This window comes from Tachysurus fulvidraco, chromosome 20 (assembly GCF_022655615.1).
Source record: "Tachysurus fulvidraco isolate hzauxx_2018 chromosome 20, HZAU_PFXX_2.0, whole genome shotgun sequence".
In the NCBI taxonomy this organism is placed as follows: Eukaryota; Metazoa; Chordata; class Actinopteri; order Siluriformes; family Bagridae; genus Tachysurus; species Tachysurus fulvidraco.
Window position 1 is genome coordinate 7,358,109 of NC_062537.1, and position 25,520 is coordinate 7,383,628.

The 25,520-nt window shown below is 39.3% G+C and overlaps 3 protein-coding genes across 7 annotated transcripts; 2 read left to right on the top strand and 1 right to left on the bottom strand.

The window, feature by feature from the left end:
• The first annotated feature begins 2,477 nt into the window (after nt 1-2,477).
• Nucleotides 2,478-6,835, top strand: LOC113637769 (cytochrome c oxidase assembly factor 4 homolog, mitochondrial). Of its 5 annotated transcripts, XM_047804914.1 has the most exons (5): nt 2,536-2,633; nt 3,678-3,738; nt 4,705-4,810; nt 4,907-5,015; nt 6,273-6,835. In XM_047804914.1, exon 5 carries the CDS (start codon nt 6,285-6,287, stop codon nt 6,540-6,542), a length of 258 nt encoding a protein of 85 aa, XP_047660870.1. In that variant the 5' UTR covers nt 2,536-2,633; nt 3,678-3,738; nt 4,705-4,810; nt 4,907-5,015; nt 6,273-6,284; the 3' UTR covers nt 6,543-6,835. The 5 variants fall into 5 exon arrangements, with proteins under 5 accessions (XP_026994448.1, XP_026994426.1, XP_047660870.1 ...); XM_027138647.2 differs by lacking the exon at nt 3,678-3,738 and having other exon boundaries at nt 2,478-2,633; XM_027138636.2 differs by lacking the exon at nt 4,907-5,015 and having other exon boundaries at nt 2,538-2,633.
• Nucleotides 6,836-9,746: 2,911 nt separating this feature from the next.
• Nucleotides 9,747-11,138, top strand: LOC125139735. The gene is made up of 2 exons (XM_047804913.1): nt 9,747-10,428; nt 10,554-11,138. Exons 1-2 carry the CDS (start codon nt 9,888-9,890, stop codon nt 10,667-10,669), a joined length of 657 nt encoding a protein of 218 aa, XP_047660869.1. The 5' UTR covers nt 9,747-9,887; the 3' UTR covers nt 10,670-11,138.
• Nucleotides 11,139-18,352: 7,214 nt separating this feature from the next.
• Nucleotides 18,353-19,259, bottom strand: LOC125139763 (piggyBac transposable element-derived protein 3-like). The gene is made up of 2 exons (XM_047805110.1): nt 19,031-19,259; nt 18,353-18,901 (listed from the first exon to the last, which is right to left on the bottom strand). The coding sequence occupies exons 1-2, from the start codon at nt 19,214-19,216 to the stop codon at nt 18,353-18,355; spliced, it is 735 nt and encodes a 244-aa protein (XP_047661066.1). The 5' UTR covers nt 19,217-19,259.
• Nucleotides 19,260-25,520: the final 6,261 nt, after the last annotated feature.

A 25,520-nucleotide genomic window follows, 5' to 3' on the forward strand; every position in this document is an offset into this window, starting at 1 on the left:
TTATATATTTATTTATTTATTTATTTATTTATTTTTTTGAGACATTTCAGTGTTAACAATTGAGTGATTTAGAAATTGAATATTTATAACATGGGTCGGCAACCCACAGCTCCAGGGCCGCAAGTGGCTGTTTCATCCCTCTGCTGCGGCTCCCTGTAGATTTGGAAAATAAATATTTAATTTAAATTTATTTTATTTTAGTTTGTTATTTTTTTTTTAAAAAAAATGTAATTCTAAATTCTAAGATTATGATGCTCTTGTAACATTAAAATATATCGTGTTTAATTTTTTTTGTGTGTGATAACTGCCGACTTGGGAAATCCGACACACAGAAGCAGACGCATTTTTGGTTTGCTGCAGCTGGCAAGTTAAAATTTTGATGTCATGCAGGGCTGTCAAGTGTCACACACTGAGAGTGACAGTCATGCATTTGGGTCTTTTGTCACGCTCTCCCGCCACACATTGTATTTCTCATGCAGAAAAACTTTTTGACTATTTATCATATATTTAATAAGCCGCAGAGCCCGAAATGTATCAGTCCGCACCGCTGGTTCTATGGAACCGGGCAGGAATCAAGCGTGTCTCCCCTGGAGTTCTTAGTCGAGCCTGATACTTATCAGCCAATCAAAAAAGAGGCTACACAATAGCCAATCAGAAAATAGCACTATCTGGGAAAGATTTAATGCAACAACCAATGAAAAAAAATGTGTGTGTGTGTGTGTGGGGGGGGGGGGGGGTCATGCGTGCCTGTATTCATAACTTGAGAGCCCTGGCCATGAATACAAAGAGGACTCAATTAGACATTGAACATATTATTTTTTATTATTTATTGAACATTAACAGTTTTTTCTATACTTTCCATAAAGGTAAAAAAAAAAGATATTAGCAGTGTTATCTTCATTGTAGATGTCAAATGGGTTTTGTGGCTCCCTGTGTTTTTTTTTTCTGTGGGAAACGGGTCCAAATGGCTCTTTGAGTGTTTAAGGTTGCCGACCCCTGATTTATACTCTTATTTGTTTATATGCAAGGCAAAAGTACTCTTTTTAGTATTTACATTATTCTTTAGACCTTAAGATACCTGTTACAAATCTCAAGTCTATTTTTCTCTCATCCAGGCAATTATGTCAATTGAATAGACTTCTGTGCATCTGAAATATATTTCAGTATAGCATCCAATTAAATTCTTCAATGCAGGAAAAAATTGTGGCAAATGTAATATCCAATATTCAATATGTGCCAATCTAAAAGTACATTTTTAGTGATTGGATGATAATCACTAAGCCATTCTCCTAAAATAATTGTTATTCAGAGTGGGATAGAAAATAACTGCAATATGTGTTTATTCTGCATTTAAATGTTGGTTTAAAATGAGTTTCATAGCATATTTGTTTCCCATGCAGCTGTAGGTTGCACACTCCTTACATATTTGTAGATTATGATTTTAAATAAAGATCGTATAGGTGTGGTTTTGTGATGTTGACTTTATCAGAATCAGATTTATTGGCCAAGTGTGTTGACACACACAAGGAATTTGCTTTCAGCAGTTTGTGACTCACAAAGGTACAGACATAAATAACACTATACAAACTATACAAGAAAACAATGCAGACGAGATACAATATAGACAGAATGAGTATAAAATATGGATATGGAATGAATAAAATATATAAAATATGAATATGGAATATGAACGATCAGTAATGTACATAGTGTGGGAGTGCAAATAACAATATTGTGCAATATTATGCTTTTTGTGCAATATTCAGCAGCAGTAGTGTGTAATATACAGATGATGTGATGACTGACAGTCCTGATAATGCAGTACTTATGATAAGAAGCAGCGAATATAATTATGGTGAGTTGTTGATCAGGGTGATTGCCTGGGGAAAGAAGCTTACTGTGTCTGGCAGCTTTTGTAAGCAAAGTTCTGTAGTGCCTGCCAGAAGGGAGGAGCTGAAAGAGGTTGTGTCCAGGGTGCGAAGGGTCAGTAGTGATTTTCCCTGCCCGGTTTCTGGTTCTTGTGTCCTACAACTCCACACACACAAGGCGGAGGCGGGAATTGAACCCCCAACCCTGGAGGTGTGAGGCAAACGTGCTAACCACTAAGCCACCGTGCCCCCCTGTTATTATTATTATTATTATTATTATTATTATTATTATTATTATTATTATTATTCATTTAAATTTTATTTATTTATTTGTTTGTTTGTTTGTTTATTTAATTTTTACCGTTTTCAAAGTATTGGAATGCACAGTTTTTTTCATATTGGTATAACTTTAACCTTGCTGTATGAGACACTTGAAGCTGCATTTCATAATTTTGATCTCCAGATGCCACTAAACGCGCACTGACGTCCTAAAGATTCTACTGCATTTTTTTCCCGCTACGTTTTGGAAAAAGGTCTCACTGTTTCATGTTATCACAAAAATAGCTTATTATAAGCAAAAAATAAAATAAAAAATACTGCCACAAATAAACTGTAAATTTAAGAAATGATACTTGTGGTCGAGCAGGATGTAGGCATGCGCAAGAATGGATGGGCACGTCACAGGCAGTGTCATGAGGTTCCTGTGCAACCTCAAAACTTTTCCCCCAGCAGATGCAAAGCAATGTGATAAAACTTGAACCAGAGGTAAATTAACATTCATTTGAACTTATATTGTATCCTGGAGTGTATATATAGTGTTCAGCGTGAAAACGATGCGTCGTGATTAATGATAATGACTGTATGTTTGGGGTCATTGTACTGCTGCAGAATAAATTTAGGTCAAATCAGTCACGTAACACAAACGCAAACCCCAACACAAATCAGGGGTTTCGATCTGATACGCTTTGACTCAATAAAATTGTCCCTTTGCGTACATTCGATTTTATTTTTTAGCTTATGACACCACGAATCCGTTGTAAATCCATTTCTATAGACGGTTTTAGTTGTTGCCAGAGATTTTGTAAAGAAAATAAATGATTTGCTGTACACAAAAATAAAATAATGATGTAGTTTAATGTAGGAGATCTGAGGTTACAAAGCCCTAATGCGTGTGCACCATTTACTTTATCCGCACTCAACATTTTGTATTTTAGTGCCATGCAGAACAGTCTCGATAATGAAAAGTAGATTTGTCGCAAGCATCCGTTTTTAATAACTAGCTAAAGGGGTCTAAAAATAAGCAAATCTAAGTCCACATTGATGGCAACATTAGTTATGGCAGTGTTCCCTAAAAGCCACAAATAAGTGGAATAGGATGTTTTAAATCACTCGGACAGTAAATGACACTCGGACAGTAAATTTGCTTGTAACATAAAAATGCTCGTGTTAACGAATTGAGTTTGTGGTATTCTAATGATGTCAGTACATTCTAATTAGTGGTACTGCATAGCAAAGCTTCACCATTGTTACTTCACATTATTGTTGTTTTTCTTGTTGTTTTTGGTGGTGGTGTTTGCGTAACAAATCTGCCGCAACATAAACATGTGACTTATCAAGAGGCTTAGCGTTATAGCTATTCTAGTCAATTTACTTCTATAAATAACCTTTTCCTGCCTATCATACTATATCATTCTCTCTTCAGTTATATTTCTATAAGAAATATTTTGACACACTATGTCTGTCTACCAATAATATCCTCTGTCTGTCATTCGCGGTGTCTGTAACACCTTTTTCTCTTCCATATTTCAGTCTCACTTTTAGTAATACACCATCCATCTATCTCTCTGTACAAAAATTGGAAAATGATCAGGTAATTAAATGTTCCATGTGAGTAATAAAATGTGAGATGAACTTCATCTCAAAGGAGATAAACACAGTATTAAGCTACATTTCACTATATAATTCCTTTAAATTGTAAAAAGAGAAAAAAAGAATGATTAAATCACATCATAAAAATGAAAACACACTGAAATGTGTGAACGTGTGAAAAAACACCACATGAAAATAAAATCACGTATTATGTTGAAACAAAATGTACAAAACACACCGTGTTGTCTATAAGCAGATTTTTTTTTCATTTGCTGTAATGAAAGCACACACACTATAACTTTTAAACACTATATATTTAAAATTTAATTTCAATAGTGTGGATATTTTACACTTGAGCATTTTAAACTGCAGACACATTTCTGAGTTTTTGTCACTTCTAAAGCAATGAAAATTAAGTAAAAATTCTCCCTGCACTGGATGGAAAGGACATACACACTATAATAGATCCTTTTTCATGTGCTTGGACTCTCAAAAAATATGATTCGAAGCCAGGATTAATATTTTACACTGATTTAAAGATTAACATAACAATAATAAAACTAAAATAAAAATAATAAAAATTGTTATGTTTATATAGGGTTTAGTGTGTGTGTGCATGCATGTGTGTGCGGGCATAAATGTGTGTGCGCGTGTGCCTGTGTATGTGTGTGCATGAATGTATAAGTTTTTCGTGGGAGTTTGTGTGTGCATGTGTGTGTTTGTGCACAGTAACACATTTAAACTGTTTCTATCTATCATTCTTTCTAAAATATATAAACTTTCTTACTTACTTAAAAACTTGAATACTTATTGGATTTAAGCACATCATGTAGGTGTATTTGTGTAACGAGGGAGGGGAGATCAACACCCTATATCAAGGTGTGCATAATTATTATGCAGCTTCTTTTCCTCAGGTGAAATCGGCCAAAAAAGTTTAACTTTTTTCAACTTTTTAACTTTTTTTCAGAGGAATGCAGCACTCAAGAAATTGCTAAGATATTGGGGTGTGATCACAGAACCATCAAAAATTTTGTTGCAAATAGTACAGTTCATTGTTCAGAGATATGGCCAAGGTAAGTAAGGCTGAAACCTGACCACCACTGATCAAGACACATAAATTGAAACAACAAGACTGGGCCAAGAATTATCTGAACTCAGATTTTTCAAAGGTTTTTTGGACTGATGAGATGAGAGTGACTTTTGATGGATCCAGATGGATGGGCCGGATCAGTAGCAGGCACATAGCTAAACTTCGACTCAGATGCCAGCCAGGTGGAGGTGGGGTACTGGTAGAGGAAAATTTCAGTTTTTTATTTAGTTGCATAATTATGCTGCACGCTAATAGTTGCCCAAAAATTGTGCACACACGGATATTCTCCTAAGAAATATTCAGGTTTGAGGTTTATTAACATTCCAGATTGACCAAGAGCACTATAGTTGTTCAATAATCAAAAATGCAACTTGCCTAATAATTGTGCACACATTGTATCCTTTGCTAGAAACTGGGTTATGCCCTCTACAATGCTTGCAGTGCTTGCAGGAAATAGTGTGGAGCTCTCAACACTTGTTGCAATAGTTTCTTAGGTTCAGAATCGAGGGGATATAGCCATTTAATTAAAATGCTGCTTCCTTTTCATTTACCGAACATCTCTTGTTCACTCATCTTTTCAGGCTTGTTTGCCATGAGCAGATCACTTGTTGATTTTCTTGCTTATGTCGCCAGAGTGCACGCACTCACTCACAAATACCCTGCCCACAACAGCTGTATACCCAGTGTGTACTCTGCTAGCTGTCTAACTTTTGTCAGTTTTACTTTTCTGAAATTTTTTAAGTGAATTCATTTGCAAGCCCTTGTGATATTCTTATTTATGATATTTTGATATATTGTGCAACCTTAGTGCATACAAATTATGATTTTTTAATGCATTATAATCTGTTTTGTGGCAAATTTTCCTTGTGGCTGTGTTTGCTCTTTCTGTGGAAAATACAGTAAAAATATATTGTAATGTAAAAGAAAATACATGCAATATTTCTTGGTATATTATCAAGGAAAAATTTAAATGTTTTGTTATTTTTTATTATGTTGAAACTTTTCTACAAGCTACTGAAAAATTTGTTCCTCCCTACAAATCATAACATGCTCAAAGCAGAATTTTAACTGCATGTTCTGTCTAGCTGAAATGGTAGATTGTGCTGGTAGCTGGGTGAAATGGGAATTAAAAAGTGGTAGTATTAGTGCATAGTAGAGAGCTAAATGGCCTTCTCATTATCACAAAAAAAATTAAATGTCAAAACTCTCAAAATGCTTTTATTGCCACAACTAGCTATAACAATTTTAAAGTGAATATTTTGCACCTCTTATTATGTATTTTTTTTAAAGTGAAAAGTGACGTGACTTACGGCTAAGTATGGTGACCCATACTCAGAATTTGTTCTCTGCATTTAACCCATCCAAAGTGCACACACACACAGCAGTGAACACACACACCATGAACAACATCATATCAACATTTTGCTCTCCTGTTCCTAATCCAGATTTAAAGCAGAATGACATCCCGTTCTTCACCCTTGTCCCATGACCGGAGCAGACCTGAGGAGGAAAATGATCTGGTAGATCGGTTGATCTCTAGGACAGGCTGTTCTACACTACATTATGCAATTCAGGAGTGCATGGCAGAGCATGAAGACTGGAGGAAATGCAAGACACAGGTTCAGGAGTTTAAAGACTGCATGATGCCTTTCCAGAAAGCTCGGATGGAGCAGCTGGTAAAATCTAAAGATCCAGCCACAGAGAATGTTGGATGAAAAGGTTCCTTTTAAACCCACATCTTTAAAAGAAGACACAGTTTTGTGATTTTGGGTTGATTTGTTCACAAATAAAATTACACTGGAACACAGATTGAAAGTAATAACACCAAATATCTTAGCAACATTGTGTTTTTTCTTGAGGATTGTCCTCTGAAATAAAGTAGTATCTTCACATAACAAACGTTAATAGATTAGCTGCAAATTGTCACATATGACATTTCTTAATGAATACAGGATTTGAATAAGTTGTATATAAATGCACTGCTGAACCTATAAAACATTTCTCCCTATTTTAGTTTTACTACTCTTTTTCAGACATTTCATGATGCTCTTATTTGAGGTCAGAATCAGAATCAGATTTATTGGCCAAGTGTGTTGACACACACAAGGAATTTGGTGCCAGCAGTTTGTGACTCCGAAAGGTACAGACATAAATAACACTATACAAGAAAACAGTGCAGGCGATTGGATATAAGATGTTTAAGATGTTTACTGTCGATTATTACCCTCTCCACATGCTTATCTTGGTTTCTACAAAATTGACTAGATACTAGTGCCTTTTGAATATCAGAATCATGTTTATTGGCCAAGTGTGTTGACAAGGAATTTGGTTTCAGTTGTTTGTGACTTTCAAAAGTACAGACATAAATAACACTATACTATGCGTTTAGCTTGGACTATACAATACAAGACAGACAATGTGAGACAATATAGACAGTATGAGTATTAAATAGGAATACAGAATATATGACTGATCAGTTATGTACATAAAATGTGAGAGTGCATTATAGTGCAAATAACAGTATTGTGCAATATTATGCACACACACACACACGCGTGCGTGCGAAGATAAATGTAAATAAATTTTATCTGTTACATAACATATAGAAATACTGACAAATGGGAACTACTATAATGTTATACTGTTATTGTCACGTACGCGGGAATAAAACGGACCCAAATGCAGGATGGTGAAATAAACAATGTTTAATAACAAAAAAACACTAAACATGACACGGACTAAAGACAGGACTAGACAACAGTAGATTCCGCGCTGCACAAGTAATTAAAGCGAGAAGTACAAATATTTTTGTGTAAAATTGCAAGAGAAATAATAAGCTTGGAATGTACAAGTGTTCTCACTCCATTTATTTGGAGATCAGCACATTCGTTTGTTAATATTGGAATACATTTCCCTCACCAACTTGTTAGACTAATCCAAGAATGTGTTCTTTGCACTGCCTGTATCAGAAAATAGTAGTTCACAAATTTAAAATGGTGTCACTTAATTTATAGTAAATTAAAAGACGAAAAAGATGATTAATCAGTTTGCCCTTGATTATACAGGGTGCCCAAAATCATTACCAAATGAAAATAATATATTATTTGTTTGCCCCTTCCTGATTTTTTTTTATGTTTTTGCACATTTGTCACACTTTATTGTTTCAGATACACTTTATTGTTTCAGATATCAAACAAATTTAAATATTATTTAAAGATAACACGAGTAAACACAATATGCAGTTTTAAAATAAAGTTTTTATAGTTAAGGGAAAACAAAATCGAAACCCACATGGCCCTGTGTGAAAACTTGTGTGGAACTTTCTTTCCATAGTACATCCTGGTCATTCAATCAGCCATCCACATGAAAAAAAAAGTGATTCATCAGACTCCATTTAATTGCTCCAGTTTCAAGTTTATTGTTATGTTCATAAAGAGTATGTAAGCATTTACAGTGAATGTAAAAAGTCTACATACCACTGTTAAAATGTCAATTGAAGCACCTTTAAATTTTGTCATAGCATTCAATCTTTTTTTGGATACAAGTCAATCAGTTTAACACTGATCAATATTTTCCCGTTCTTCCCTCTAAAAACAATGTAACTCTGTCAAACAGGTCACTCCACAGATTGGAATTAGATCTGGACTAAAACCTTGATCTTGTTTTGCCGAAAGGTACATTTACTCCATCTCAAGTGTTGTATCATAAGCCTTAATTTTTTGTGTCAGAATTGATCTATTCATTATTCCATTTTTTTTTCAGTGATTTAAAGTTACTCCCAATTTAAGAAAACAGCCTTAAAGCATTACTCTGCCACCTCCATGTTTCAGTGTGTGGTAGTGTTCTTTGCTGTGTTTTTATTGGCAGGATGTTCAAATTTGATTTCATTAGATCATATTAGATCAACATTATTCCATATGATTCTGGTAGTTTGGATGCTATTATTTTGCAACTTTTAGCCAGGCTTTGGTGTTTTTGGTTGTTTTTGTTTTATTTAAAGAAAGCTTTCATATAGTCCAGACTTATGAAGCATTTGGGAGATTGTTATTGCGTATAGTGAGCAACCAGTACTTGCCAGATTTTGCTGAAATTCTTTTAAATGTTACCGTAGACCCCTTAGCAGCCTCCCTGACCAGTTTTCTCATGGTCTTCTTGTCAATTTTAGGGGGCTGTCCTGTTTTTAGTAATGTCACTGTTGTGCCATATTTCCTCCATGTGTTGATTATTGTCGTAAAGACAATAAAGACACTGTAAAAGTGTTAAATGGTACAGTATATTTAAGGTTTTGTATGTTTTTTGTAACCCACTCCTAATTGATATTTTTTAACAATGAGATCCGAGACTGCTTTGTAAGCTCTTTTTTAGTCAGATGTTACCAAAAAGGGAAATATTGCACATATACAGTACTATAAATTAACATAATATGGAAAATATGCAAGAATATTCAGAAAATAGTCACCTTTGAAAGTGGATGGGGTACGCTCTATGCCTGAACTTTGGTTACATAGGCCTATACACAGCAAACCACAATGCTCTTTCTATCATTCCCTGTTTTAATATTTCAGCTATTTGTTATACTCTTTAAACAAAACAAAGATATTCACAAGCTCTCCTGTGGGATTGGACAGATGGGCTAGCCTTTGCTCCTCACAAAGGAAAAAGTGGCCTCGGCCACCTATTATTAGTGGTAATTTGATTCATCCCAGTGACAAAAACTGATTTTGTTCACCAAAAAGATTTTTTTGGATTTGTTCAGTGACCCTTAACATTAGGTTAAGTTACAAAGGTACTGTCAGGACTCAGCCCGGACTTTGGCCACGTGCATCTGTTTACGTTTCTCGTCACGTGTCTGCCCCGTCTTCGTCTGCTCCTCCCTGTCTACACACCTGTTTCCTATTGTGATTACCCTGTGTATTTAACTGTGCCGTGTTGCCTTGTGCAGCGCGGAATCTACTGTTGTCTTGTCCTGTCTTTAGTCCGTGTCCTGTTTAGTGTTTCTTTTGTTATTAAACCCTGTTTGTTTTGCTATCCTGCGTTTGGGTCCGTTTCTACCCCGCATCATGACAGAAGCTGGACCAGCTGATTGGGAGTATTTTCCTTTTTTATGTGACTTTTTCCCCCTGGACTTTGTGGTTTTGGTGACATCGGTCCGCATTTTTTCCTGTGAGGGACACCACTCTGCTTCCGGTTTCTGCACGGGGGGCGCCGCCTCACTTCCTGTGTGCGGGCCACGTCACCAACCCGAGTTTTGTGGACGTCGCTCGGCCCGTCAACTCGGCCGTGGATGCCGCTCGGCCCGTCAGCTCGGCTGTGGACGTCACTCTTTGGCTCTTTGGCTGCACCGCCGTGTGCCTTGCTCCCCCCCCACCTGGCTTGCCGTGGTCCTTGCTCCCCCACCTGCCTTCGCCGTGGTCCTTGCTCCCCCCACCTGCCTTCAACGTGGTCCTTGCTCCCCCCACCTGCCTTCGCCGTGGTCCTTGCTCCCCCATCTACCTCGCCATGTTGCAGAGAAGAACGTAGCAGAATCCTGTGGAGTATCAAACTTTATTAAATACACTTGCAACTGTGAAGTCAGTCTGTCCCGACCTAAGTCTGAACAGAGTGAGTTAGTTGGTTTGTAAAACAGTTCTCTATTTATACAAGATGCTAGACTCAAGGTTCATAATAATGTGTCTGTGTGGCCTCTTCCACTGATCTTGTCATCCTCTAATCTTGTCATTTCACAGGCAGGGCAACGGTCACACTGTCATTTCCCATACATCTGCAAAGTTCTTATCTTTTAGGCTTAGGGTGCAGTTTGGAAAACAGTTCAGTCCCCCTTTGTAATCTTTGCCGTTCCTAATTTCAGGTGGGTGAGTGTATTGACAAAGAATGTTCAATGTTCATTTTTTTATTGACAACATTTTTCTATTACATTTCCTCCCTTTTGAATCACAAAAATGGACATAAAAATTGCTAAGGAAAAGCATTACTGCAATTAACGATCTATATTATACACATATATTAGACTTAATCATGCATGCTCATGCTAAAATGTGGTTTGAATAGGGCTTCTTAAGCAAGCATTAGCTAAAACAGTGATGAGAGACCGAAAATGGATTTTCTTCTAGTTGATTCCACAAGTGTGTCCAAGTGTGGAATCAAGACGCTGGATCAAGACGACGATCATTTTCCCTTCATGGTGTCGGAACTCAAAGCCGGTCTCCAAGTCGACACATCACAGGGTGATCTCCACACTTAGACTTTTTGGTTACTAAAGACTGTTTTAGTTAAACTTAACTGTTAACTCTATAATTACTACAAAATACTGAGAAAACTCCTCAGACCTGGATGAGAATGAGCAAACTTCTTTATTGTGGTCAATCAGCCAACAAATTATAATTTGCCAAATTCAAAGTAACAAATTGCCAAATTCAAAGTATCAAATTGCCAAATTAAAAGTAACAAATTGCCAAATTAAAAGTAACAAATTGCCAAATTCAAAGTAACAAATGAAAACCCCCAAAAAGAGCATGTCATGCAAAATCAATCAAGAAAAACAAGAACTCTCGCGACGTCCTTGCAAAAATAAAAACCACCCACCTTGACCCGCGGACACGGGCACGCGCCCGCGTGCGCGCACACCTTCGCCCCCGAAGAACCAAAAAAAACCCTCAGATATCTTCTCAATATATACCCTGGCGCTCCTAGGAGCCCAGGTGCCATATCACCTTATTTACCGGAATCATCTCCTATGTTTTCTAAATACACTGACCCAATTTCCCCTTATTTCCCATTACCTTTCACCCATATGCCCATTTATGGATTTTCCTCCCCTTATTTTTCATGACCTCAGACTAAACACCTGGGCCTTCTTCAGTCTGCACAACAAGTTTATGAGCACCACATGCCCATTTATGGATTTTCCTCCCTTTAGTTCTCAGGGCCTAGGTCTGGACCACTGTTTTTTTCATTCTACATAACATGTTATTGCTATGGACCAAGGTCTGAGAACCATGGTGTTCTTCATTTTCCATAACAATTTATGAGCTAAGGTCTGGGAACAATGGTCTTTTCCCTTCTACATAACAAGTTGTTATTCCAAATGTGCTCAGACTGACTAGGCCTGACAGCCCCGAATCTGGTTGCAATAAACATCTTTGGCCTACAACATCACCTACATATGTCTTATGACAGCAATTGTAATATTTTGCAAGGCCTAATACTTTACTTTGGTTATAGTATTGTAAGGAATAATATTTTAATTATTTCTACTAAGATTTTTTCCAACAATGGCACCCGGCACACTATTTTTCCGTACCCCTAGTTACTGAGAGTAACCCAACTTCCTCAGTCTATGTGCTGGCACTTCAGGGCAAATACATTTCCATTACCAATTACACACCTGGCCCCCCAGCAGACTATCGGGTGTCTCGGTAATCTGGTGCACGTCACGAGTGTCTGTTGGTAGAGCCGGAACCTTCCACGTGTGGCTTTGATGGATCCAAAACACTCGTCCGTCGACCTTACATGCTGTCGGTGTGACCAGTAGGATTTGGAATGGTCCTCTCCACCTCGGGATGACCAGTTTTTCCTTGACCAGAATCCACTCACCAGGTTTCAGCTTACTCTCGAACTTGCCTTTCTCCTGTTCCTTGACAACTTGCTTAGAAACAACAGCAAGAGCATGGCATAGCTTTTCATAGTATTTTTTTTTATTTATTTATTTGTTTATTTGAACTGGAAACCCATGAGTTCACTGACTTTGGTCAGTGCCTCGTTTACGAATGGTGTGCCATTGTCACTATGCGCTCAGGGATTCCCCACCTAGGTATGATTTCTGTAAGCAGTGCCTTTGATACTGCCGTAGAGTCTTATTTTGCTGTCTGGAAAACCTCTACCAATTTAGAGAACATATGGGATCAGACCAAACACCTTGCCTTTGGACACTTCTCACCTTCCTTCAGCGTTGTTTCACCTTGCGATCACTCATACCCTGTAATTCAGTGAGATTTAGGATATAAGAAAACAGTTTAATCATGATGTTTATGTTTTGTTTCTGCTCAGGTAGCTTTTCCATTACCTATGGAATAAGGATCTTTATTACACGTTTACATATTGCAATTGCTTTTAAAAGTAGGATTGCATCCAAGAGGTCAGCTATCAGGCCATGGTGTGTGTTTCCACAGTGTGCCAGGATCATGTGTAACGCCAAAGGCGTACTTGCTATCAGTATACACAGTCACTGTCTTACCCTCTGCCAATTTGCAGGCTTCTATAAGGGCAGTACGTTTTGCTGCCTCTTCTGATTAATGAGATGGGAGTTTACCTGAAATTAAAATTTCATTCTTAGTAACTACTGCAAACCCCTGCAAAGTTCCTGGATGCTGATCCTTCCACAAATAATTCCAGATCAGGGTTGGTAAGTGGTGTCTCCTGTAAATCAGTCCTTGGGAAACAAATTTCATGAATCACACTCACACAATCCCAAGGCTCCCCATTTTGTGTGGCAAAGTGTGTGGCTCCCCAAGTGTGGCAGGGTTAAGAGTTATACATCATTTAAATGTGACATGTGACATTTCCAAAAGTATAATATTATATCTAAACCATCGTGCAGCCATAATATGTGCTGTTTTTGTTATAAAAGCAGGTACCAACAGAGTTAATTGAGCAGACTTGCTGCCACTGGATCCAGTTTAGCTGAAAAATATGCTACTAGTCTGAGTTTGCCCCCATGCCCTTGGAACAAAACTAATGTCATGCATCCCCCTTTTTCGTCAACAGTTTGTGTAAGTAGTCTCATTAGGGATGCATAGTGTGTGTCGTCTGTAATGTCTGTTTCAGTCGTTCAAATGCAGCTTTTGCAGTCTCAGTCCACGTCACTTTGCTGTGTGCTTGTAGGCCTTGTCCGTGAGCAGTTGCGCTCAGCGGTGCCTCTAAAACAGCATAATTGGGTATAAATATCCTGCAGTATAAACACATGCCTAAAAAAAATTTTTGTAACCGGTTTTAGAATTTTCTGAATTGCCTCTATTCTACTTGATTCAAGTCGTCTACCTTCTGCAGAAAATAAATGTCCTAGGAACTTCAATTCTTGTTGAACAAATTTCAAATTTGACAGGCTTATTTTCTTTACTGGAAATAATATGGTTTGCACAGGAGACATCTCACATGGTACAATAACTCCAACTCTTAACAGGGAGTTAAACACCGGTGTTATACATGCTATAGCTTCTGGTTTTACACATTTTCCACAATTCTTTGGGCACCTTTTGTAATCTTCAATTTTACACAATGGGTTAAGATCTGATAAGTCATCAGGGCGTATCTCCACATCTCTTTTTGCCCCAACCATCCAATTTAGTGGTGTGCTATATACAGTACATTCAATTTTGAGCTGTAAAAGACAGCTGGCTGCTCAGTTTGCTCCCATTAATGAGTCCGAGCAACCTGTAACATCCATATTCCCAAGTTTTTCCACTCATCATTGGCAGATTTGACCAAAGAGAGATGCGGAGATGCATGATTCATTTGGAATGGGTGTGGATAACCAGCTCGAGTTGAAACCCGAGATAAGTCGAAATAAGTCTACCTCTACCGAACATCTGTGCTCACTCCATATAAAACGTTTCAAAATTCTCATAGCTCTCATCCGATTCAAATCTGTGTATGTGTGCAGTGCAATGTAAAGTTTTTTATGTAGTCTGTGTGAGAAGAGATGAGAATTTATTTTCTCTTCCCACAAGAGTATGTGTGTCATCAGTAAAAGAAAAATCACACAGTTTCCATTTGTATCACAGAGCAGAGATCTGGGATACTGTTTTACAAAGCAGGAGTCATCTCCCCATTCTATCTTAAGGCCTAGTAATGTGCTGATTAGATATAAATTTAATTTGCACATCAAATCGTGACCCAACAGATTCATTGGGCAATACTCAGAAATCAAAAAGAAAAATCCAAATTGTTTCTGTGTAGTTACGGTTTCGCAGCTTAAGGGCACTGAGAATGTCTCATTGACTGACATTCCTGATGCTCACGCAGTAAACAGGGAGTGATTGCTCATTTTAGGTGAAATAAAAAACTCACACAATCGTATCACAGAGTGCTGCTCCTGAGTCTAGAAACTGTATCGGTATTTTTTCGACAAGTAATGTAATCACAGGCATTTCTTTAAACCTGGGCTCATTATATTTAGCACAACTTTCATTTGCAGATATAATAAAAAACTCTGATTCTTTGCTAGGCATTGAATTAGTAACAAGTGGAAATAGGACAGTTAGCTTAAGCTTTTCTTCCTGGCATTACATAAAAGTGTCCGACTTACCCATCCCTTGGTGCTCACCCGTCCCAGACCTGTTCAAACCTCAGGCCTCTTGATTTCCCCTCGATATTTCTTAAGACAATACCACGCCTAGTGATCTGCCCTTCCACATATAAAACATCCATTCTGAAATCCACGTCTGTTCCGTCCTCTTCCTCTGATGGAATCTCCTCGGACCTCATACAACTGAACCATGTTGAGATGGTGTTTCATTTTTAACCTTTCGTCTTTTTTCTTTTTTGTCTCTCGGGCTTTAGCAGCTTTTCTGCATGGATGAAATGCTGTTCAATCATAGACAGTTTTTCAGTGTCCCAGGTGATGCAATTTTGCTTGATGTTTCTTGTATGTCCTCTCTTAATCCATTTATGAAACTGTTTCTCAGATGAGCCTCATATGGAGTGATGTCAGAAGCTTCAGCCATGTTATCAGGGCACTCAAGGCCACTGTGTGCATCATGTACTACTGTCAATAGTGCAAGATATCTGGAGACTGTTTCATTGTCCTCTTATCTACACATGCAGATTTTTGTCATGTCCATTTTTACCGGAAAGTAAAAAGATCATGTTCCCTGAGTATGTTGGAAAGAGGATCATCTTGTCTCACACTTCTGAGAGCTCCATTCCTTTGTGCACATCTCTGTGTGTGACATCCTGCTGGAAAGTAAACTGTCCGTTGATTGGATGTAGAAGTAGTAGCAGTAGGAAGCAGTATAACAGCTGGTGGTTGGTTATTGTTTGTCTGCGGGGGTGCCTGAGGTGGCGGACGGAGAGGGCAGCCATCCAGGTCTGGGTCTACAAAAGATTTAAAACACTGAAGAGAAAAAGATTGTGAATAAGTTTGTGTGTGATTTGCATGCTCTTTTACTTCTTGTCTCTTGTCTTTGAAGCCTCATGCTCCTGCAATTTTTCTCTTAATTTTTCTCTTAATGCCTTTCACTATCACTACCTTTTTCTGGAAATCCACAGTCCATTACCCACTTACAATATTGTGATACAGAACCAGGTCCAGAATTAGTTATCATAAATTGAACATTAGGATGTTTACAGGCCCTTAAAAATTGTCAAACTTTTCCTCTCTTCGTACAGTATATTGTTACATCAGGGGTGCCGTGTGTACTAGCCATCCATAGCCCTAAATTCTCCCAGTTTTCAGACTTTGATACCATAAGCCTATACATCTCTCTTAGACATCCCTTGTCATATTAGCTGAGTCCCAGACTCTGCAAAACATTTTCCTCATCCTTCTCTTCCTTATACACACTCTTAGTACAACAGGACTGCTGAAATGAATTTTCTTTATTGTAATTAATTTTTGTGCTTATTTCATTTTCTTTCCACATTTCTCTTTCTCTGTCGAAAGGAATGCCCCCCCCCCTTCCCCCTCTGGTCATGCTGACCTGTGATAAGTGTGTTCTTGTTTTTGTACCCTGTGTTTCTGCAAACATAAGCAGGATGGTAGGCTTGCTGATAACTTATATTATTGTTATATGTTATGTCATCTTCACCTCTTCTGATTTAATGTTCTTGATTTGAGTCTATCCTGTTCTTTTAGTGCTCTTGACAGGATGAAGAAGACAAGATAGGTTGACCTGCTTGTGAGATTACTCGCAGGACACTTAGTTTCTCTTTGCTCATGTACAGGCTTTCTGACCTTCAATGCTTGGATAAGAGTTGTGAGGAAGCAGCATTCTGGCATACCCCTATCTATGTTGATAAAACTTAGCCCCTGCCTTAACTCATACACCATGGCTTATTGTATTCCATTGTGTATATATTCTGTTCTGTAGCTCAGTTCTTTGAGCAGCTGTTTGGAATAAACCGGATTTGATTTCACTCGTGTGGTTTGTTCTCTCAGTGCTCCGGAGCGCTCCTATTGTTTTGCAGAGGTAAAGAGACGCGGACAAGTGCGAGGAGGAATCTTTCTTACAAGGACCCCATGATTAACAATAATATGCTCTCACGGCCCGTCAGCACGTGAGCGGAAACCCAGTTTCCCTTTCACTATGTTCTCACTGCTCGTCAGTCACGTGAGTGGAAACCCAGTTTCCCTTTCACTATGTGCACCAAAAACTGTACTTACGTCAATCGTTGTTTAAAAAACCCCTCTGGAGTCTTCTCTCGTTCTTTCTCTCTGCAAGGTTCTTTTTCCCTATAGGATAGTAGCGTCTTCCCAGTCCCACACCGAGTCCCGCTGTCCTTTGGGTCAGACAGGAGGTTGATAACAACTTGACGTGACTTCTGCAGCAGTCCGTCACCTCTCAGGTGGTCCTGTGGACAAACGAACTATCCCGGACGGGCCCCCAGAAAATGTGGTGGAAATTCTATTCTATTATTCTAGTTTTATTTATTAAATACACTTGCAAGTGTGAAGTCAGTCTGTCCCGACCTAAGTCTGAACAGAGTGAGTTAGTTGGTTTGTAAAACAGTTCTATCTTTATACAAGCTAGACTCAAGGTTCATAATAATGTGTCTGTGTGGCCTCTTCCATCCTCTAATCTTGTCATTTCACAGGCAGGGCAACGGTCACACTGTCATTTAGCATACATCTGCAAAGTTCTTATCTTTTAGGCTTAGGGTGCAGTTTGGAAAACAGTTCAGTCCACCTTTGTTATCCTTGCTGTTCCTAATTTCAGGTGGGTGAGTGTATTGATAAAGAATGTTCAATGTTCATTTTTGTCATTCACAACATTTTTCTATTACACTGTTCACTTGTTGGCTAAGATATATCACCTATTAGAAACTTGTATATACAACCACTTAAACCACTCAGGGGTTTATTAGAATATTGTATTATTTATTGTATTATAGTATATTAATATATGATGATATTATTCCATGCAACATATTATACCCTGAATTTGTTTGTCTGTAAAGCTACTTTGTAATGTTTTCAGTTGTTAACACTAGAAGTCCCAGAGAGCAGCCATTTGGCTTTTCTACCTATAAAACCCGCAGGACAGCCGATGGGCTGGAAGGCTTTAGGCTAATATCCTTAATCAGCTGTGAACAGTTGCTTTTGTTATGTAAACAATGTGGGGCCATGCTGAGCCACTTCAAGGAAACTTGTGTTTCAAATTGCCATCTTAGGGAGAAATCAACACATGTTTTTTTTTCCTTTGTTGCTGAGATTTATTGATGAAAATAGTACAAAATAAAATAAAGAAACCAACCATTTGTACACATATTTACAAATAATATTAAAAAGTGAGTGAGTACTTTCCAGCAATCACTCACAATCCTCGCACTGCCATGGTATCTCCCGTCTGCATTTACCACATGTGTATCTGTAGCAGTGAACACATCGCACAGTGGCATGATTGTTCTTGTATTGGTGTTTGACCTGACACATGGCTCTTTTTCCAGGGCTAGGTGTGGAGGGTTGTGTCCGAAGCAATTGTTCTTTTCTTGCCTTCTTCGCACACATATGAGAGTTAGCCAATTCTCTTGCAAGCTCCACCAGGAAGTCCACCCGTCTTTCCTGCCTTCCGGTGCATGCTTGATACAACACATGTGCATTCAGTGCTGCCATGTCAATCATGTTATAGAACACGGCAACTGGCCAGCGCCGTGTCCCTGTGCGGACAGTGTACTCCCGCACCATCTGGTCCATCACATCCACGCCGCACTTTGTGGTGTTGTAAAGGGTGACAGTGTTTGGCTTCCTTTTGGTGGTATTATCAGTCTGAATCACGCTGTGCATGCTGCTAAGAATGTAGACGGTCTTCTTCCGTTTGGGCGCATACGCCGTCAGCATAGCAGCAGTGGTTGAAAACACCTAATAAATAAGATAAATTGTAATTTTCATAGCACTTTTACACACAATGACACAATGACACACTTGGCAGTGTTGATTCTAAAAATTAGAAACACATAAACATAGAACCACAAAAGACCTGCAACATACCTGAGTGGTGAATTCATTGCGATCTGTGTGTCTAGCGGATTGAGGGATTTCCCAGCGAATCTTGTTGACTGTGTCGAGGATGGTGGTTTTCCGGCTAAGATGTTTATGCGCAAATGACAGCGATGTGAAGAAATTGTCCGTGGTAACATTTCTGCCCTTGTCTAGGAATGGTTCCATCAGCCTCATCACTACATTTTCAGACAGTCTCTCTCCACTGGGACGACTAGGGTCCTTGCCAAGATATGGGAGGACATTACAAATGTACTTGGATTTTAGGTCGCAAGCCACCCAAAACTTGATCCCAAACTTGTCAGGTTTAGTCACAATATACTGAGGACACAGCAGCGAGTCTTTGACGGGAAAAGCTGTTCATCAACGGTGATATGTAGACCAGGGTTGTAGGACGTGATTTTATCCACCTCAGCACAAAAGGAATTAGCAGCCCTCCCTCCCCCACACATACAAACAAGCCACCAGCAACCATTCACACACACACACCCCCAACACCCCTGCAAATTGCTCAGGTAATGACCATATTTACACATGAATTGATACTAATGATAGCCAAGAGACTAGCCAGTTAGCTTCCACTTGGCTAAAGGAAGGTTACAAATCTCTGGGACTTCTAGTGTTAAACGTACAGGTAAAATTTAACTGAAATAAAATATTTCTCTGTAATTTGTGCTTCATTATGCATTTTATTGTCCTACCACAGTACATAGTTAAAAAACCCAATATCAACCCCGACCAGTTGTCCAACTACAGGACAATATTATACCTTCCCTTTATATCCAAGATCCTCGAAAAATATGTTAGCATGGCTTTACAATGCATCTCAGAAACTTCATACTCCAATATAATTTCTCTTGCATGCTTCAGATCACTTAAAAAACTTGTGAATATCTTTGTTTTGTTTAAAATTAAATTAGATTCAAAATATATTTTCTTAAAATTAGACTCAAAATATATTTTCTTTTGGAAGTCAAATATAAAAAAAATTCTGGTCACACACTCTTCATTTCAGAATCATGTCTGAAATAGCTTTGTGAAACGTGACATTCTTGGTATGTATACTGCCTTTTTGAAACTGACACAACCACATATTTATATTGAAAAGATCTTAGTATTGTCTGCTTTACCCTACCAACCTAGATTAGTAAAAATGTAATCATTTAGGGAGCTCTCATCACAAGCAAAAGCATCAGGGCTTGCTAAGGTTTTTTCTGAAAAATCTTAGGATCAGTTTGCCAAAAGTTATTTTGCATTTTATTTGATGTTGGAAAGTTCAAATGTTTTAAATATATGTTATATATGTTAAACAAACATTGTGATTGACTACTGGGCATTGTAAAAAATGTGTCCTGAATTTCAAAATCCCCACCAGGGTCCCATTTGTGCCTATAATTGACCAAAATCCTAAAACTACTCATACTGTAACTTTTGAACCACTTAACATGTAACAAGCTTAAGTATAATGAATATATTTATAGGTATGCTATGTATTTATTTACATTTACAGCATTTGGTATACACCTTTATCCAGACCAACTTATATTTTATTCAACAACTGGGCAATTTAGGATTAGGATAACACTGCAACCACTAAACTGCCACATCTCCAATGTGGGACTGTGCACAAAATCACTGCAAAAGTGTGGGAAACATGTGCCCTGCATCCACTATAGCCCTGCCTGTGCATTCACAAAAATAGAAGGAAAATATGGAATATCTCCCTCATTTTCAAAGAAAGGACATGCTGAAAAATATTGCTATAATTCATCTTTCTTATGACATTTAATCATACAAATTTTGTTTTTTCTTTGAGTTATAATTATATCACAGATTAGGCATTCATTATTTTTCACTGAGGTTTCTAGAGTATACAGAACCTGCAACTGTTGCCAGTTTTGCCTGTTGCCTGTTACCTGAACCTGTATTCTCTCAGGAATCAATATATTGTCACACAAGTCATTTGGGTCTTTTCAATATCTTTAGAGAATAAATTAAAGGCATATTGCATGTGTTGAGAGAGTCCTAACAAACAATGATAATTGCCTTTTCTTTATTCCCCCAGGCATACACAAAAGTATATTGTCGGTTTTTAATTGGTCAGCATTTTTGCTCATCTGTTTATGATAAGTCCAGGCTAACTTAGAATAATGAAAAATCCAAGGTGAATAATATCATATTCCTGATGATAAAAATAAATAATTTTATTGATGAGAAAAATAAAATAAAATCTCACCTGATGTACATGCTAAGGATAAATGGTTATGGATTGTTAAGACAAAGCAAAGTTTAATGAAACAGTCATCCTATAATGGGGGGAAGTCGTGGCCTAATGGTTAGAGAGTTTGACTCCTAACCCTAAGGTTGTGGGTTCAAGTCTCGGGCCGGCAATACCACCACTGAGGTGCCCTTGAGTAAGGCACCGAACCCCCGCCAACTGCTCCCCGGGCGCCGCAGCATAAATGGCTGCCCACTGCTCCGGGTGTGTGTTTACGGTGAGTGTGTGTTCACTGCTGTGTGTGTGCACTTTGGATGGGTTAAATGCAGAGAACGAATTCTGAGTATGGGTCACTGTACTTAGCTGTATGTCATGTCACTATAATAGCCAGAACAGTAAATACTATAATACTCCAAGTTAATTATGTTTTTGCACTACATTGTTTGGCCTGTTCCTAACATGGATTCAAGACCAAGGCAATAGCTTCTGGCTCTCCCTTTTTTGCACATAATGTAATATGTCCATTGCATGATTACAATCATACCTGATATTTTTCTCATGATTAGACACCGGCGAGTGAGGATCCAAATGCAGTTTGAAAGCACACACATGCGAATTTGGACAAACCTCATGATACGAGACAAAATAGTGCATAACTGGCTCTAGGCTTTGTGAACAATTGTTCATAGCAATTATAATAGAAATCATAGCAATGGCAGTAACATCAGAAACACAGTACTGTACATGCAATCATAAAAAAGAGGACACAGCCTGCACAGAGATCAAGCAAAGTGACAGGATATAAACAACTGCTAAACCCTACAAGAGGACAAGCAAACAGTTGTGGCACATGCAGATGCATTCACATGCCAAGACAGTGCCCTCCCTATAATGAAGTTTGGAAAAAATGCAGCAAAAACAACCATTTTGCGAATATGTGCAAATCAAAATTCAAAATGGATACACTTAGGGTCACTATGAATGTGATGCAATCCAGGAAATTGGCCTAGGCCATGAAATACTTTGTTTGGCTGAATAACCAAACCTATAAACAGCATGTCCACTCTTCAGGGCTGTCAATTGTGATGCAATAAGCGACTGGATGAGGAAGACGAGTGTGCACGTGTAAGTAAATAAAAGTCAACATGAGGTTGCTTGTGTCCGAGGCTTTATATTAATAAAGACACAACAATGACAATAAGTTAGTTTTTTTTCAGAATTAAGTTGATTAATTCTGTAACAGCTGATATCCTGAGATGTTTACACATTGGCAGGCTATAAAAGCTGGTAGGGCTGAGCACCTGAGCAACTCATAGTAATCAAAACAATCCCAAAACAATTCTTATTTTGCACAGTGGCTAGATTAACAAAAAAATCAAATCTCTCAAACCACTATTCCTTCACAGTTCAATAGTGAGGATTTTATGAGATACTCACTGAGTTTCAGGAACTTTATGAGATACTGTACTTCACCAAGTTTCAGGAACAAAAACAAAAAAGTCAAGTTAAGAAGCTGTTGAGAAAAATCTTAAAACCCAAGAATAGACCAAGACTGAGAAATTATACCCTAAAATTATTATAATAGGTGTCATAAGACATGGGAAATATCATAAGAACCCAGATGTTATAATAATTAAAGGGAGGAGAATGAATATCCACACCTGAACTAAAGTGTAAGCAGGAACCAGCCGAGACGCCGGAACCAGCCAAACCGACCGGGTCGCCGGAACCAGCCGGGATGCCAGAACCAGCATGACCGACCATGTCGCTGGAACCAACCAGGTCGCCGGAACCAGCCGGGTCGTTGGAACCAGATGGGCCAACCGGGTCGACGGAACCAGCCGGGTTGACGGAACCAGCCGAACCGACCGGGTCGACGGAACCAGCTGAACTGACCGGGTCGACGGAACCAGCTGAACCGACCAGGTCGACGGAACCAACCGGACCGTCCGGGTTTGACGGAACCAGCCGAACCAGCTCCCTGAACTCTCTGCCTGGCCTGAACCAACCAATTTTCTTGTGTTATCTGTCTTGTGTTTTGTTTCACTGGATTTGCCAGCCCTTCTACCTCCTTTCCCTGTTTACAGGCTCAGAGCACTCCCAGCACCACCATGGGTTGCAATCACGGCCAGCTCACTGATCCCTGCTCTGGTCTCTGGCTCTCCCTGCGGCACCACCCTGGCTCCCAGCTCTGCTCTGGTCTCTGTCTCCACCTGCCCCGCCCTGGCCTCCTGCTCTCCCGGCTCTGCCCTGGCCACCTGCTCTTCCGGCTCCGCACTGGCCACCTGCTCTTCCGGCTCCGCCCTGGCCTCCTGCACTTCTGGCTCCGCCCTGGCCTCCTGCTCTGCCGGCCCCGCCCTGGCCTCCTGCTCTGCCTGCTCCACCCTGGCCTCCTGTTCTGCCGGCGCCGCCCTGGACTCCTGCTCTGCCGGCGCCGCCCTGGCCTCCTGCTCGGCTGGTGCCACCACTACATGAACTCGACCCACCCTCCCACCCTGGTTGCGCCTTTGCTCCACCCTCCTGGACTGGTTTCTGCGGACTTGGGAGCGTCTGGAAGCCGCTCGTAGGGGGGGTTCTGTAATTTTTTTTTTTATATTAATGATGAAAAAGGTCCGAAATAATAGGAAATCAAATAGGCAGGAAAGTCCATAAAAGGACATATGTGTAATGGAAAGGCCCCAACTCTGGGAAATAAGGGGATTTCAGAAAACAGGATATTAAGTCACTTAGAAGGCGTATGAGGCATTTCTAGAAAATAAGGGGAATTCTGAGAAGCCATGTAGAAGACTAGGTGGGGCTTCAGGCACAAGTCTGGGAAATAATGGGAAATTGCTTAAGAGTATGTAAATTGAAAGGGGAGGTGCCTGGAGGCACCAGGGTCAATTGAATTGTTGGCTGATTAACTGCAAGTTAATTTAGCAAAGTATTATATTTTAGTTACTATTTTGCTGAACACACAAGACCTGGTTCACCCTGCGATGTGTCCACTTGGAGGCAGTCTCTGAGGTCTGACAAAGCTTCTATTGTGAACCATATATATCTGATGCAGTACACAGTGAAATGAGATGTTTCTCCAAGACCATGGTTCTACATAAAACAAAGACAGTGCTAAGGAATTAACTAAGCTAGTCCTAGCAACATAAAGTGCATCCATGCAACCTGGTGCAAACAGTGCAAGACAGACGACAGAAAGACAAAAGACAGTGCAAACAAACAAGACAAGACATTACACAAAAGACAATTCACTAAACTGTGCATACTGTATATTCTACAGTACATGTACAGAAATACTGAAATGAACACTTAATATAATAGCAGCAGTTATATGAGTTATTGTCATGTATACATATAGCGTTCAGCGTCAGTTCAGGCAGGCCACATAGTCAAGCTCGGCTATCATCTGATGTCAATTTCTAACTCGGCCCATCAGCTGATCTGAATCCTAAGCGCGCTATTGGTCCCTTTCAAACAGGGTGCCCGATTTTAAATGCTTTTTTCAGTCTTTCTGCTTGGCTGTTTCCTCTGCATTGCTGCAACCCACCTCCTCCCCTATCTCCTCCTTGAAGCTTTGTGTTTAACTTAATCAGTGTCATCCTGTTGTCACTAATGCAGGCTCTGTTCTAAATCGGGGGGGGGGGGGGTGTCTGGCTGCTTTCCCAGTAAATGGGAAATTGTCCCCCACACGAAGCTGCTGCTGTTCCCTGACTAGCTTTCATGGAGCTCATGAAAAGGATGGGGAATTCAGAACAGAGCCATACCGGCAAATGTAAAATTTATAAGCTTGCAAATTAAAATTTTAAATATGTCAAAGAATTGTCATTATTTTGACTCAAGTGGTCCTGACTGAACTATTGTGCAAAACAGCAAGTGACTGGAATGTGCAAAGAGCAAAAACAGTGTGCAAAACAGCATGTAAACAGTTTGATATTGGTGATGCTGTATACTTGGATGTATGTTAGAAGAGGAGCTCCAGTGCTCAGTGTGGTGGGAGATGCTGTTTCTGATCAGGACTGACCGAGGTCTCCCAGTCAGGAAGTCCAGGATCCAATTGCAGAGGGAGGTGTTCAGTCCCAGCAGGCTCAGATTATCAATCGGGTGCTGAGGGATGATTGTGTTGAATGCTGAACTAATGTATATAAACAGCATTTTTATGTAAGTGTCTTTATTATCCAGGTGGGTGAGAGCTAAATGAAGAGCCGTTGCAATGGCATTGTCCGTAGAGCGGTTTGGATGATAAGCAAACTGGAGGGGGTTCAGTGAGGG

Bases quoted from the DNA above. Each gene is read 5' to 3' on its own strand.
- LOC125139735 (XM_047804913.1), top strand. From the start codon at position 9,888: ATGACAGAAGCTGGACCAGCTGATTGGGAGTATTTTCCTTTTTTATGT. The intron at 10,429-10,553 runs GTGAGTTAGTTG...GTCATTTCACAG, and splicing joins CCGACCTAAGTCTGAACAGA to GCAGGGCAACGGTCACACTG.
- LOC125139763 (XM_047805110.1), bottom strand. From the start codon at position 19,216: ATGAGGCTGATGGAACCATTCCTAGACAAGGGCAGAAATGTTACCACG. The intron at 18,902-19,030 runs GTATGTTGCAGG...CTTATTTATTAG, and splicing joins GCAATGAATTCACCACTCAG to GTGTTTTCAACCACTGCTGC.
- LOC113637769 (XM_027138647.2), top strand. From the start codon at position 6,285: ATGACATCCCGTTCTTCACCCTTGTCCCATGACCGGAGCAGACCTGAG.